Raw genomic sequence first — 12,789 nt, forward strand, 5'->3', positions numbered from 1 at the left:
CGGTTTTAGGATCCAGCCAGTCGTTTTCAGGGTCCAAGCCACATCTGGAGTGTCCAAACCCTCATTTTTATGCTCCAAACCCTTCTGCTGGGCCCAATGCCATATTTTCAGGGTCCAAAGCTTTGATTCTAGAGTTGAAAGCTTCATTTTACATCCCACAGCCTCACTTTTAGTGTACAAACCCCCATTTACAAGTTCCAAACCCCACTTATAAGGTCCAGAGACTCATTTCCAGTGCCCAGAGCATCATTTTGAAGCACCGAAGTCTGATTTTGAAGGTCCAAAGCCTCGGTTTTAGAGTCCAAAGCCTTACTTATAGGGCCCAAACCTGTCTTTAAGGATCAATAGCCTTTTTTTAGGACACACACTTTCATTTTTAGTGTCTAAGCCCTCACTTCTATGGCAGAAAACCTCATTTTAGGCTCCAAAGCCTCATTTCTATGGTCCAAAGGCTCCATTTCAGTTGACAAAGTCTCACTTTTAGAGTCCAAAGCTGCATTTTTCATCTCTGAAGCCTCATTTTCAGTCTCCAAAGCGGCATTTTTAGGACCCAGCCAGTCGTTTTCAGGGTCCAAGCCGCATCCTGAGTTTCCAAGCCCTCATTTTTATGGTCCAAATCCCTCTTTTAGGGCTCAAAGCTTCATTTTTAGGGTGCAAAGCTTTGATTGTAAAGTTCAAAATTTCCTTTTTATGGTCCAAAGCCTCATTTTTATGGTCGGTAGTTCCCACGTGTGCCCCAATACGAAGTTCAGCCCAGAATTTGTGACTTCCTGGGTTTGCTGCTGTAACAACCTGGACAATTGTGCTATTGCTCTGTATTTAGCACCCACACCCCGAGTGGATGGAGTCAGGCCCTCTCAGGAGACAGCTGAACCTTGCTCTCCCCCTTCGCCTTTTCTCCAGTATGGGCACCGCTTGCATGCCTCCAGATTTCAGGACTTGTCTCCCACTTATGGCCCCCTGCAAGACTGCTCAGTACCTGGATTGCTTTGAAAAAAATTCATATATGCCAGTGTGGTGGGCTTCCCCGAGGTTGGACAGCACTGCCAAGAATCAGAGAAAGGTGAAGCCTCAGCATGGCTCAGGCACAGAGGATGCAGAAGGACCGTGCAGGTTCCCTCTAAGCCCGTGCCTGATCCGTCAGTGAATCCCTTTGGACCTCAGTTCACAGGAGGGATCCCCCTCTGTTGTGCCTAGGGCCCCTAGGGACTCACGGCAAGCTCTGGGATGCAGGTACTGAGGGAGGCACATTCGATCAAGAGTCACATTTCCCATCATCTGCTGAGCGCGGTTCAGATGGCCTCGTTCCCAAAATGGCAAAGTGCTGAAGTTCCTGTGAACTGGGTGTGGTGGGAGGTGAGCAATATCTCGCTGCATGCACAGAGGGTTACGAGCGTCTCTCTGACACACTGCTGGCAATAACCTCCACACACCAGAGACAAGAGTCGCCCTCAGAGAGCTGTTCCTGGCATCTTCTAGAACACTTTCTCTGTACTGAGAGCTTCAGGTTTGGCTGCTGACACCACGTGCAATAGCGGGCACTGGGAGAAGAGCCTGCAGGCACACACACATACTGCGTATGGGAGTGCACAGGCACTCAGGTCAGCAGCCGGGCCGATTGGGTGACACGGGGTGCTCCGCACAGGAGGAGGAGCGCTGGGACGAGGTACTTGTAAAGCCCAGCAAGGCAGCCTAGAACAATGTATAAAGCCTTTTCTGCATGGCTCCTGTACCCTCCAGTCGCAACTGCAGAGCAGAGTTGTGATAAGACTGGCTTTGTGGTCTGCCCTTTGTGTCATCTGACATGCTCCGAGAAGACCCTCACAAGTCAGACTCCACGGCAGCCTTAACGGGATCTGCTGTATTTGGCCACCGTGACTTTAGATGTATTCCAAAGGTGTTCCTCCCCTTTGTTGACAGTCTGCAAAGCTTAACCTCCTTCTTTTTACATCATCATCATCATTATTATTACTGTTATTATTATTATTTCATTGTATTCTGTTCCATTTTTAATGCCTCCCTTGTTACTAATATCACATTCCTTCCACTCCCTCTCCCACCTAGCCCTGCTCCAGCTTCCTGCTCATTTACCATCTCCGATGTCTGGGGTGGGAGGCACTGCTCCAGCCCCACAGCCTCTGCCACCACGTCAGCCCTCCTTGATGTGCTCAGCGCTGGACGGCCATCCTTCCCAGCACCTCCTTCCCTCTCTGCCCAGTCCATCCTGACTGAGGGCAGCATCCCAAGCAAGCTCAAGGACAACCCTTCACACCTCAAGGCGCACCAGCACGTCCCCATTCTGGTGGATGAAAGCCTTGTTGACAGCCCCAGCTGGGAAACCAGGCTGATGCTGGGACGAAGGGGACCCTCACTGGAGTGCAGGTCTCTGACAGCTTCTCTCACAGATCCAGCACTGCTCCCAGCTCTGCGCATTGTAACTCGACGGAGGCAGACAAAACAGCCAAGGGCTCACTGCTTTTGGCCAAAGTATATTTATTATTTATCCTAAAAATCATCATCTTCTGATGTACAGTATCCCTGTTGGTACTGGTAACAGGGACACCAGAAGGGGTTAGGCTGAGGTGAGTCCAGTGAAATGCAGGTGTCCAGTGAAGAGGCACCATCAGTGAGAGAGCAGCTGGGACAAGTGGGCAGAGGTGAGGGGTCTGCGTTCATGCTCCTGTACAGCTGGGCGAGCTCTGCTGCAAAGATCCACGGTGACGGGCTGGAGCTGTTGTTGAAAATCTCATTTGCTTGGGCTACCTCACCCTTTTTTGTTCCTTCTCCCGACTCTGCTTTGCCTGTATCTCTAGTTTGATCTTCCCTTTTCCAGGCAGAGTCAGTATCGGCTTGTCCCGCTGCTTCTTCGTCTCTCTGGGTCCTTCTGTACAAATGGGTTTCAGAAAAGACTACTCGTTGATACGCATTAAGAGGCCAGTTAAAAAGATCTTACAGCAGAAATCTCAGCAGAGTACTGCCAGCAGCTGCCTTGGCACTCCAGGATACTCTAACTGCAAATACCCCATTGACAACTGCAGCAATATACAACTCTGGGGAAAAGCCAACTCACGGGTCTCTCTTCCTCCGCCGTGAAATGACTATGCAAGATACCACTATCCCAGACAGCAGCACACCCAAGGCTGCCACCGTCACTGGGATATAGTACTTGCGCAGCTCTTCACGATCAGCAGCCTCAGCCTTTTTCCCAGCGTCTGCCCCTGGAGGAGAAGAGACAATGCCACACGTTACTGTGCTACGGATAATCTCAGAGTGTGCTTCACATGCCCAAGAGATTCTCCTTTTCAGTGGCTGGTGCCTCTGGCTCTGGTGTCTTAGCACCAGAGGACAAGAAGGGTCGTTTAAACTTCTCATGGAGAAGAGCCTGCGTGCCAGCGAGCAGCTGCACCAGCGCTACCCGTCTGTTCCTCCGGGCTGCAGGCCAGGGCTGTGTGCTGGGGACCTGCGGTTCATCCAAGGAGAGCACTGCAGGGATGCAACAGAAATGCTCCTGTTTTCCCAAGCGGACATCTCCCGAGCACTCCCCTCCAGGACGTCCCCGCGGCTGAAAGACAGGATCCAGCCCACGGGCTATTGCCTGGCTCCTGCGGTGCCACCTTCTCGTCACCCCCAGCCCCGATGCACACGCTGGGGGAAGGCTGGCCCCGGGACAGCGTCGTGCAGGGCTGGGTTGTAGCTCTCAGGTGGCCTCATTCCCAAAAGGGCAAAGTTCCTAAATTCCTGGGAAGTGGGTGTGGTGGGAGGTGAGCAATCTCTAACCACATCCAGAGAGGTCTATGAGTGTCTCTCTGGCACGCTGCTGGCAATAATCTCCACACACCAGAGACAACAGTCGTCCTCAGAGAGCCACTCCTGGCTTCTTTGACAACACCTTCTCTGCACTAACACCCAGGTTTGGCTGCCGGCATGACATGCAAGAGTGGGCTCCGGGGGAAAAGCCTGCAGGCACACAGTGATTCTGACTGGTGACAGCGGGTGACCACAGGACAGCAATTACCTGGCGTGCCGGCTTCTTGCATTGCCTCTCTCTCTTCATCTGAGACTGGCACTGTGTGACTGCTTCCCTTCTGAAAGGCCTGCTTCTGCAGAGTCTCACGGTCCGTCTCTTTAGAAAGAAAGCAGGACAGTTTAATGAGAAGTAACCGTTCCTCATCAGGAGCACGATACCTTCAGGAGGCAATACTCTCCAAACACGTTAATAAAGCTTAGAAACAAAGCCTGGGCTTTTGGGGGTGCATCTCGTCCAAACACTGTGTCATTCATAGAGAAAAAATTAAGCACGTGACACTTCTCACTTTACCAACACAGACAGCAAAACCTGACCTGCTGGGAAACCAGGAAACTGCATGCAGTCTTCTTGCTCCCATTACATGTAGTGCATTTTTGGCAAACTGCAAGATGATGCTAAATTACTTCCTTCAAAGAGGATGGGAAAAAGCTGCAGCCAGTTCAGCTGGGGAAAGAGCCCTTCTGAGAAGCACGTCCCACCATGCCAGCTCCATCACACGGGAAGGGTAACAGACACACACGGTGGACGGAACCCCAAGCTCTTGCAACCATGTTCTGGGCAATTTCACAAGCGGCAGTGAAGAGCCCACTGTCCCCCAAAACAAGAGGAAAACCACAGCCAAGTTTTCTGAAATGCAACTAGAAACAGAGAGCTAAACCACCCACGACTGAATTAACCGAATGAACCACTCAAGGCCGCCTTCAAGTTAGGTGTCCAGCATCAAGCTGGGTGTCCAGCTCCGACCCACCCCTGACCCCGAGGTGTCACCGAGAGTCTGCAGACATCAAGGACAGCAATGTGGCTGGACCAGGCTGTGAAGCCTGGGCTGCTCCGATCCTGGCCAGGGGATCGATCCTGCCTGTAGGCCAGGCAAAGCCTGCCAGTCCCAGTGACACAAATCTGCCTGCGCATCCTCTCCGCCACCCAAGGGCCCTCTCCCCTCCAGCAACTGGCAGGGTGCTGGCCCTCTCATGGCTCACGAGCTATTAGCTCCTCCGCAAGTCCCTCACGCACTCTGGGAGCACCACCAACAGTCACACTCGTCCCACCACAGCTATCGGTCTGCAGGCTGAAAATCAATCACAGACAGAAATGCCTACGAAATCAGCATCTGCACCTGACTTCCAACATTAGGAAAGGGCAGCCAAGACTTCTTGGGACATCATTCCTGCCTGGAACTTGCCCATGGGCTGCGCATGAGCTGAACACAAATTCAGCACACGCCAGTTCCTGACATCTGGATACCAGCATCTGCACAAAGCAGCTCTGGCCAGCAGTGGTACAACTAGGGCAGCAGCTGTCCCTGGGGCTCAGCTTGAACCACAACTGGTAGCAGATGCCGTGCTGGACCATCTCTGTGGCTCACCAGCCCATGCAAGGCGTGAAATCGAGTGTCACTGCAGCGAGGCTCTGACTGATCCTTTCCTGCCGTGTAGGCTACAGCACGTCCATACATGAATCTAAAACCTCAGCTTCCCAAGCCGTACGGTTAACAGAGTGAAATATACTAACCAGGGGCTGCTTTCTCCAAGTCTTTCAGGATTTCCCTTGGAACTTCAGATACCTTTTGGGAATACTTCCCTATTTTAGCTTTAGACTTTCCCCTTGAGGACACTAACAGAAAGCATGAAGGTAAATGTCACATGAATAAAATATTGAAAATGAGTGCTTATTCTGTGAAGTCAATAAAGACTGACTACTCACCCTTGGGATGCCAGCTGGGATCCAGCACGGGATTCAGCCAAGAAAAAGACCTCCCTCTGGCCACATCTGCAACCAAACACCCACGAGAAGTTACCATCACACGTTCTGATCTACATCGTCACAACTGAATAGCAGAACACATAAGGGGGTCACGTAATGACATGGCACACCCATGCAGGTCTGTAGTCTCACACCTGCAGAGGCACCTGCCTGACTTTGGACTTTGAGCTGGCAGCTCTCAAAGGAAGTAAAAAGCCTTGACATACCCACACGACTTCCCTGCGAGTCAGTCCTGGAACCCAGCCAAGAAGCTGGATAACCATCGTCTGCAACCACATCCGTAAACGAACACAGGACAGAGCAGGTCCCGTGAAATATTTCAATATACTTCTTCAGATCTGAACGACAGTGAACGCAGTTCAAACACGGGACTACTCCAGAGCATTCCACTCTCCCTTCCGCTCAGGAGCATCTTGCAAACATTTACCAGGTGCCTGCAGTGGCCACTAAGCAGGCATGGAGCTGTCCGGAGAAAGAACTCCCTGGAGCTCACACCAGCTCTAAACTCAACCCCAGCGTGCCTGCTGGCTTTGCAGCAGGCGCTGGAAGCAGTGCAGGGGTGGAGCAGCTGGCAAAGACAGCTTCGCAAGGCAGAGCCCCCCGGGGCACATCACTGAGCTGGACCCATTTCCAAAGCTGCGGAGGGGCCTGATGACCTCTTGGCTGGGACCTGGCAGCTTTCAAAGTACTGTCTCCAGGCCACGTGCAACACCCCTCAAGCACCAGACGGACAAACATAGGGCCGCTCAGGGCCTTCTTACCAGGAGACCTCTCACGCACACAAAAGGAAGCCCGCACTAAAGTGGGAGCATGTAGCACCAGAGGAAAAAATGATTATTCTTGTAGAGAAGAGCCTGCTGGCCACTGGAAGGCTGAACTATCTGGGATGCCCTCTGGGATGCCCCCCAGGCTCAGGAACAGGATTCCCCTGAGTGGCTTGATCAACATGGACTGCAGGAACCAAACAGGTAATCAAACACAGGTGAGAAGAGTTTCCACTGCATGTTGTGATCTACTTCTTCCTTAGTCACCTGCAGTGACTGGAAGCGGGTGAGGTAAATGACACGGGACACGTACAAAGGTGTAGGTTCCCACAGCTAAAAAGGAACATGGGTGACCTTTTTGCCAAGACCTAGCAGCTCTTCAGGTAAAGAAATATTCATGACTCATCTGTGCAACACCCCCAAGGCACAAAAAGCTCTTGGAAGGCCTTAAGAGGATCTTAGGTAAAATTGCACATGAATAACCTATTAAAACCTAAGTGCTTACTCCCTCAAGCAGACAGACATTGGCAACTTACCTCTGGGACGCCCCCAAGGCTCATAACCAGGATCCAGCTGAGAAGCTCGATAAGCACTGCCAATGCCATCATCTGGAATCAAGCACAGATCAGAGAAGTTTCCATGCACACAGAGGAAGGAGGAAACTGGAGGAAAAAGTGATCGTCCATGCTTCTCGTGGAGAAGAGCCTGTGAAAGGCTGCACCAGCACTACCCCTGCACATTCCTGCGGGCTGGGGACCTGCGGTTCATCCAAGGGGAGCAGGGCTGCAGGACTAGAGCAGAAACACTCCTGTTTTCCTGAGCGGAAATCTCCTGAGCACGCCTGTCTGGGATGTGCAGCATGGCACGGGGTTGGGTGACAGGGAGGGCCCCATGGGGACTCAGCACCAGGTTTCTTACCCCATGCCGCCGCTCCCGCCCCCCCTGCTCACTCTGAAAATGTCCCTGAAGCAGCCCCAGCCCCTCTACGCCTCTACACAGGGTGTCTGCCCCCCCCTGCCCACACCGTGGTGCCTGCCTGGCTCGCCCGGCCCGGCCCAGCCCAGCTGCTCTCCTGGGCCCAGCCCTAGCCCTGGCCCCACTGCCACCCCGCTGAGGTGTGGTGGATGCCATGACGCACTGCTCGGGGCTGGGTGCTGGCCCCCTGCCTGCCTACCTGCTCCCTGCACTCGTCTTGGAGCAGCCTGGGCATCCCAGGCTTGCAGGGCCACCAGGAGGAGGAGGAGGAGGAGGTGGGTGAGAACCATGGCCCCCCACATTCGCACCATGCTGCTGCCGCTGCTGCTGCTGCCACCACTGCTGGAGCATTGCCTGCAGCTGGCGTGGCACAGCACATCAAAGCGGGGCTCTGTGACCTCATGGCCCCATCGGGCCACGCCCTCTGCCAGGCCTCCCCAATGTACACCCGTTGCCAGTGAATTACTGAATCTGCACACTATTGCATTTCCTTGTTCTACACGAGTGTGGAAGGAGCAGAAGTGGAGAAGGGTGGACCTATTTTGGGAGGCAGCACTGCGTACGGCAGTGCACAGGCCCTCAGGTCTTGCTTCCCAGAAATCAATCAATATCAAAAGCTCTGAGGGAAGACTGCATAAAAAAGCCAATTTCAAGTGCCTTTACTTGCTACTATTTTTGTCAGGCAGCGTTCTATGAAGAAATTAGCTTTTCCCGCTAGTTTTGCTACAGCTTCATTACCTTTAAAGACATCAATTCTTACCTCTGCTACTCCAATACAGCCTCACAGCCCAGCAAAATCATACTTCAGGTAGGAAACCTTCACCATACAAAGACGGGTACGCTACAGGCATACGTTACTCTCAGAAAACAGACTCTTTCAACCACTCTTCCACTTGCTTACCGAAGTTGAGAGCGCCTTAGAAAACAACAAAAAAGCAGGGTTCTTATTCACATTTTATGGAGCCCATTCTATCAGCTGTTCAACATTAAGTCCAACTCCAGTCTGAGCCCCAGAATAAGAAATGCCATCTTACAATTTCCAGGGAAAGGAAGGGCTTTGAAGTGGCAAGATCAGAAAACGTTCGTGAAAGCAGAGTCATGCAAGTACACATCCCTTATCACAGACCACCTACCCCGTTACCTAAGTCATGTCCTCAGCTAATTTGCAGCCACTGACATCTGGAAAATAGCACTCAGTCTCTTGTTCATTAGTGCTGAGCACGTAGGTTGGAATTGGAGCTGGGAAGAAAACCATATGCAGCCAGTCTGGCTTCATTTGAGTACATTAGGACAACTTCAGTTCACATTTACTAGGAAGCACAGCAGGTCCCATCTGTCCCTCCAGACCCCAACACCAGTCCTGTGCAGCGTCCCGAGGAGCAGTAAGAGCAGAACAAGAAACCTTCTTTCAAAATAAGGCCCACAGCCTGCTCTTTCAACAAGATGCATAGAGCAGCAGCTGAGAATAACCTCTGCTTTAACTACACCTAGCTCTGCCATCTACATAAGGAGACCAGCTCCTAAATGATCCCCAGCCGTAGAAACACAGATCTTCCCTAGGGCAATGCTAAAGGAAATACCAGAGCACGGGGACACCTGGTCATTCAGTTTAAGCTGAGGGGGAGAAGGACAGAGGACTAGAAAGAAACAAATCAGACAAGAGAGAAGACAGAGGAGCCGAGAGAGAAAGAAACATACAGGGAAAAGGCTAGAGAGATGGAGAAATGAAGACAAATAGGGACGAGGAGCCCTGACGAGACACGGAGAAAGAAAAAGTAGGGTCGAGGAGCAGGACAGAGGGGCAGTGGCGGGGGGAGGACAAGAAGGAGGAAGAGGGGATAGAGAAAGACAGGGACAGGGAGCGGGATGTACAGATGGAGAGAGAAAAAGAAGGACAGGGAACAGAACAAAGGGACTGAGAAATAAAGAGAGGGTAAGATCTGGATGAAGAGACCAAGAAGGCGGGGGCGGAAATAGCAATGAGCTATTGCAAATAGCAATGAGCTCCCTTGAGCTAGGACAAAGGGAAAGACAGGCAAAAATAAGAGACATGGAGCAGGACACAGATGGAGGTAAAGAAGCCTGGACTGGGCAGCAGGAGAGAGAGATGAAGACCAAAAAACCAGCACTGGGCTGCAGGACAAAGATGGAGTGAGGAATAGCAGCGACAGGGAGCAGGACAGAGTGAGAAAGAGAGTGGAAAACCTGAAGCGTGAGCAGGACAGAAAAATAGGGCGGGGGAGAGACAGGGAGAAGGACAGAGAAACGGAGAGGGAATGAGAGGGGCAGGGAGCAGGACAGAGAGATGGAGCAGAAAGGGGAAAAGCGATGGGCAGCAGGACAAAGGGGAGGAGAGACAAGGACAGGGAGCAGGACAAAGGGATGGCAGAGGAAAAAAATAGTGACGGGCTGCAGGACTGAGATGGAGGAATTAAAGGCACAGGGAGCAAGAGAGAGTGACAGAGAGAGAGAAAAGGAACAGGGGGCAGGACAGCATTGGAGGACAAACCCAACTGTGATGGGCAGCGGAACAGAGAGATGGAGAAAGAAAAAACAGAGCAAGAGAGAGATGAAAGAAGGAGCAGCCAGCTGGACAAGGGGATATAGTGAGAAAGGATGGGACAGGGAAGGGGACAGAGAGAGAAAGACAGAAAAGAGAAAAAGGACAGAAGGACAGCAAGAGGGAAAAAGGGACGGGGATCTGGACAGAGCTGGAGAAAGAAGCAGCAGGGAAAGAGGAAAAGAGGCAGGGAGAGGGAGCCGGAAAGAGAAAGGAAAATAAGGGCCAGGGACAGGATAGAGATTGCAAAAAAAGCCTGGGGCGGGCAGCAAGACAGAGAGGGAGTAAAAAAAGGACACAGGCAGGGATAGGGGCAGGGAGCAGGACAGAGGGATATAGCGAGAAACAATGGGGCAGGGAGCAGGACAGACCAACAGACAAGAATAACGACAAAGAGGAAGAGAAAACCAAGGCCGGTGAGCAGCCCAGAGAGCTGGAGAAAGGGAGAGGGGTATCAGGAGCCCTGCAGAGAGATGGAGGAGGGTGGGGGGAATGGTCAGGGAGCAGCAGAGAGGGACAGAGAGAGCGGAGGTGAACAGGAAGGAGGACAGGGACAGTGGGATACAGAATGAAAAAACAGCGGCAGTGAACAGGACAGAGCAGTGGAGAGAGAGAAAGAAAGAAGCAGAAGGAATGAGGGAGAGGGGAGGACAAGGACAGGGAGCAGGACATACAGGCAGAAAGAGACAAAAGACGGGGAGCAGGCCAGAGAGACTCTGGGGGAAAAGAGAGGGATGCAGATCAGGACAAAGAGATGGAGAAGGAAAAAACCACGATGGCCTGCAGGACAGAGAGAGACAGGAAAAAAGAGGCACAGGGGGCAGGAAAGAGGGGCGATGAGGAAGGGAAAGGGAAAGGTAGGATGAGAGAGGGAGGCACTTGGAGAAAAGAGAAAGGCGGGACAGGGAGCAGAGCACAATAATAGAGAGGAAGAAAGGCACAGGGGAGCAAGAAAAATTACACAGAGGGAAAGGGGAGGGGTCAGGGAGGTACTGAGATGCAGAAGAGGGGTGACATGGCCCCAAGGGCCCAGGACTCACTGGAGCTCTGACTCCCTGCTCCGCCAGGCAAATTTTACAGTTCAGGCACTTCTTTCCATGTCTGTCTTTTCCTCCCTTCCTCTTCTGTAGCTCCAGTTGCTTGCCTGTCCTCCACCTAAGAGAACGTATTGGTGTCTCACAGCTCTTACAACATGAGGCTTCCTGGATACACAGCCATGCACACGCACGCACACACACACCACATGGCCGTACTGTAATTTTCCTTCCTTATACCCCGCGGTGCACGTTGGCGATCTGGTCTGCTGAGGACTACTCAGAGGAACCCTTCCTCACCCAGAGAGGCCAGCTGCCTCTTGCCTGCAGCTGGAGGCAGCAGCTGGCGGGATCCCCTTCACTTCATTCTCCAGCTGCTTTACCTTTTTCTGGCTTCTTCAGCTTCAGCCGTGGCAGCCCCTCTGCAAAGCCAGTAGTTGTCCACGTGTCCCTTTTCGCCCACGCCGCCAGGAGAGCAAGGCCAGAGACAGCCCACGCAAACCAGAGCCAGGTGCAGCCTGAGAGGCCCTGGCCCTCACCTCAGCCGAGCCACAGCTGGAGCAGAGACTGCACCTCCCGAGAGCAACATGGCTGCCTGGCAGCCCTGTGCCCCAGGCCTACAGCTCCCAGCATGCTGCGGGGTGCTCCTTCCTGCCGTCTGATCCTGCGGGGACACCGTCCCCCCCGGCCCGGCCCCGCCCCCCCGAGGCCCCGGCCATCTGCCCCGGAGCTGCCCAGGCCCAGGCCCCGGAGCCCAGGTGGAGCAGGGAGGAGGGGGAGGAGAGGGGGAGAGAGCGGCAGAGAGGGGTGGGGCAGGGTGGTGGGGTGGCCAGGGAGGGATGGGAGACAGAGAGAGGGACGGGAGACGGAGAGAGGGACGAGGAGAACAGGGGGGAGCTGGGCAGGGAGTGGAGGAAGGAGAAATACTGGTGAGGAGCCGGCACGAGGCTAGAGAGGGAAAGAGATGGAGGGAGGGGGGACAGCGGGGAGCAGGAAGAAAAACAGCGATAAGCAGCCGGAGAGAGGGAGAGAGAGAGAAGGAGAAGGGCAGGAAGGAGGGCAGAGGGACGGTCAGACACAGGCAGGGTGAGGGAGCGGGACAGGGGGGCAGAGAGACAGAAGAGGCAGCAGGAGAGGGGAGTGACAGAGAAATGGGACAGGGAGCAGGACAGAGGGACAGAGGGGAAAGGGTGAGAGGGAAAAGGAAAGGGAGAGAGGAAGAGAGAGGCTGGGAGAGAGAGCAGGACACAGAGCAAGAGAAGGACAGGAAAGTGATGGAAAACAAGGAATGTATTTGGTTAATTAAGGCTATATAATTTGTGATACATATAGCTTCTTATATATACTCTGACATGTGTTTAATAAGGAACAGATGTTTGCGTAAATCATTAACTATGTCCTTCTGAAGACAAAAGAACACAGGAACCACAAAACAACCTTAAGATTAGATAATGAGAGGATCCGACAAGGGGAGAGGAACATCCCAACAGTCAACAACATAGTTAAAGATAAGGACAAAAAATATTCAAGGATCAGCAGAAACCTGGTGCCAACTAGGTGAAAGGGGACGAGGAAGACTACCAGCCTTCATCGGAACGACCCCAGCCCCGAATTATTTAGAAGATCTGCGCAGGCGCAACTAATTAGCATAAGAAGCGGGGGTAG

The 12,789-nt window shown here is 52.8% G+C and overlaps 1 protein-coding gene across 1 annotated transcript; it reads right to left on the minus strand.

Moving 5' to 3' along the window:
* Positions 1-2,505: 2,505 nt before the first annotated feature.
* LOC143173767 (uncharacterized) lies at positions 2,506-7,881 on the minus strand. Its single transcript, XM_076363919.1, has 6 exons — positions 7,839-7,881; positions 7,092-7,163; positions 5,732-5,797; positions 4,016-4,123; positions 3,071-3,218; positions 2,506-2,884 (listed from the first exon to the last, which is right to left on the minus strand). The coding sequence occupies exons 1-6, from the start codon at positions 7,879-7,881 to the stop codon at positions 2,506-2,508; spliced, it is 816 nt and encodes a 271-aa protein (XP_076220034.1).
* Positions 7,882-12,789: the final 4,908 nt, after the last annotated feature.

The sequence above is a fragment of the Aptenodytes patagonicus genome, unplaced genomic scaffold, assembly GCF_965638725.1.
Source record: "Aptenodytes patagonicus unplaced genomic scaffold, bAptPat1.pri.cur scaffold_244, whole genome shotgun sequence".
Classification (NCBI taxonomy): domain Eukaryota; kingdom Metazoa; phylum Chordata; class Aves; order Sphenisciformes; family Spheniscidae; genus Aptenodytes; species Aptenodytes patagonicus.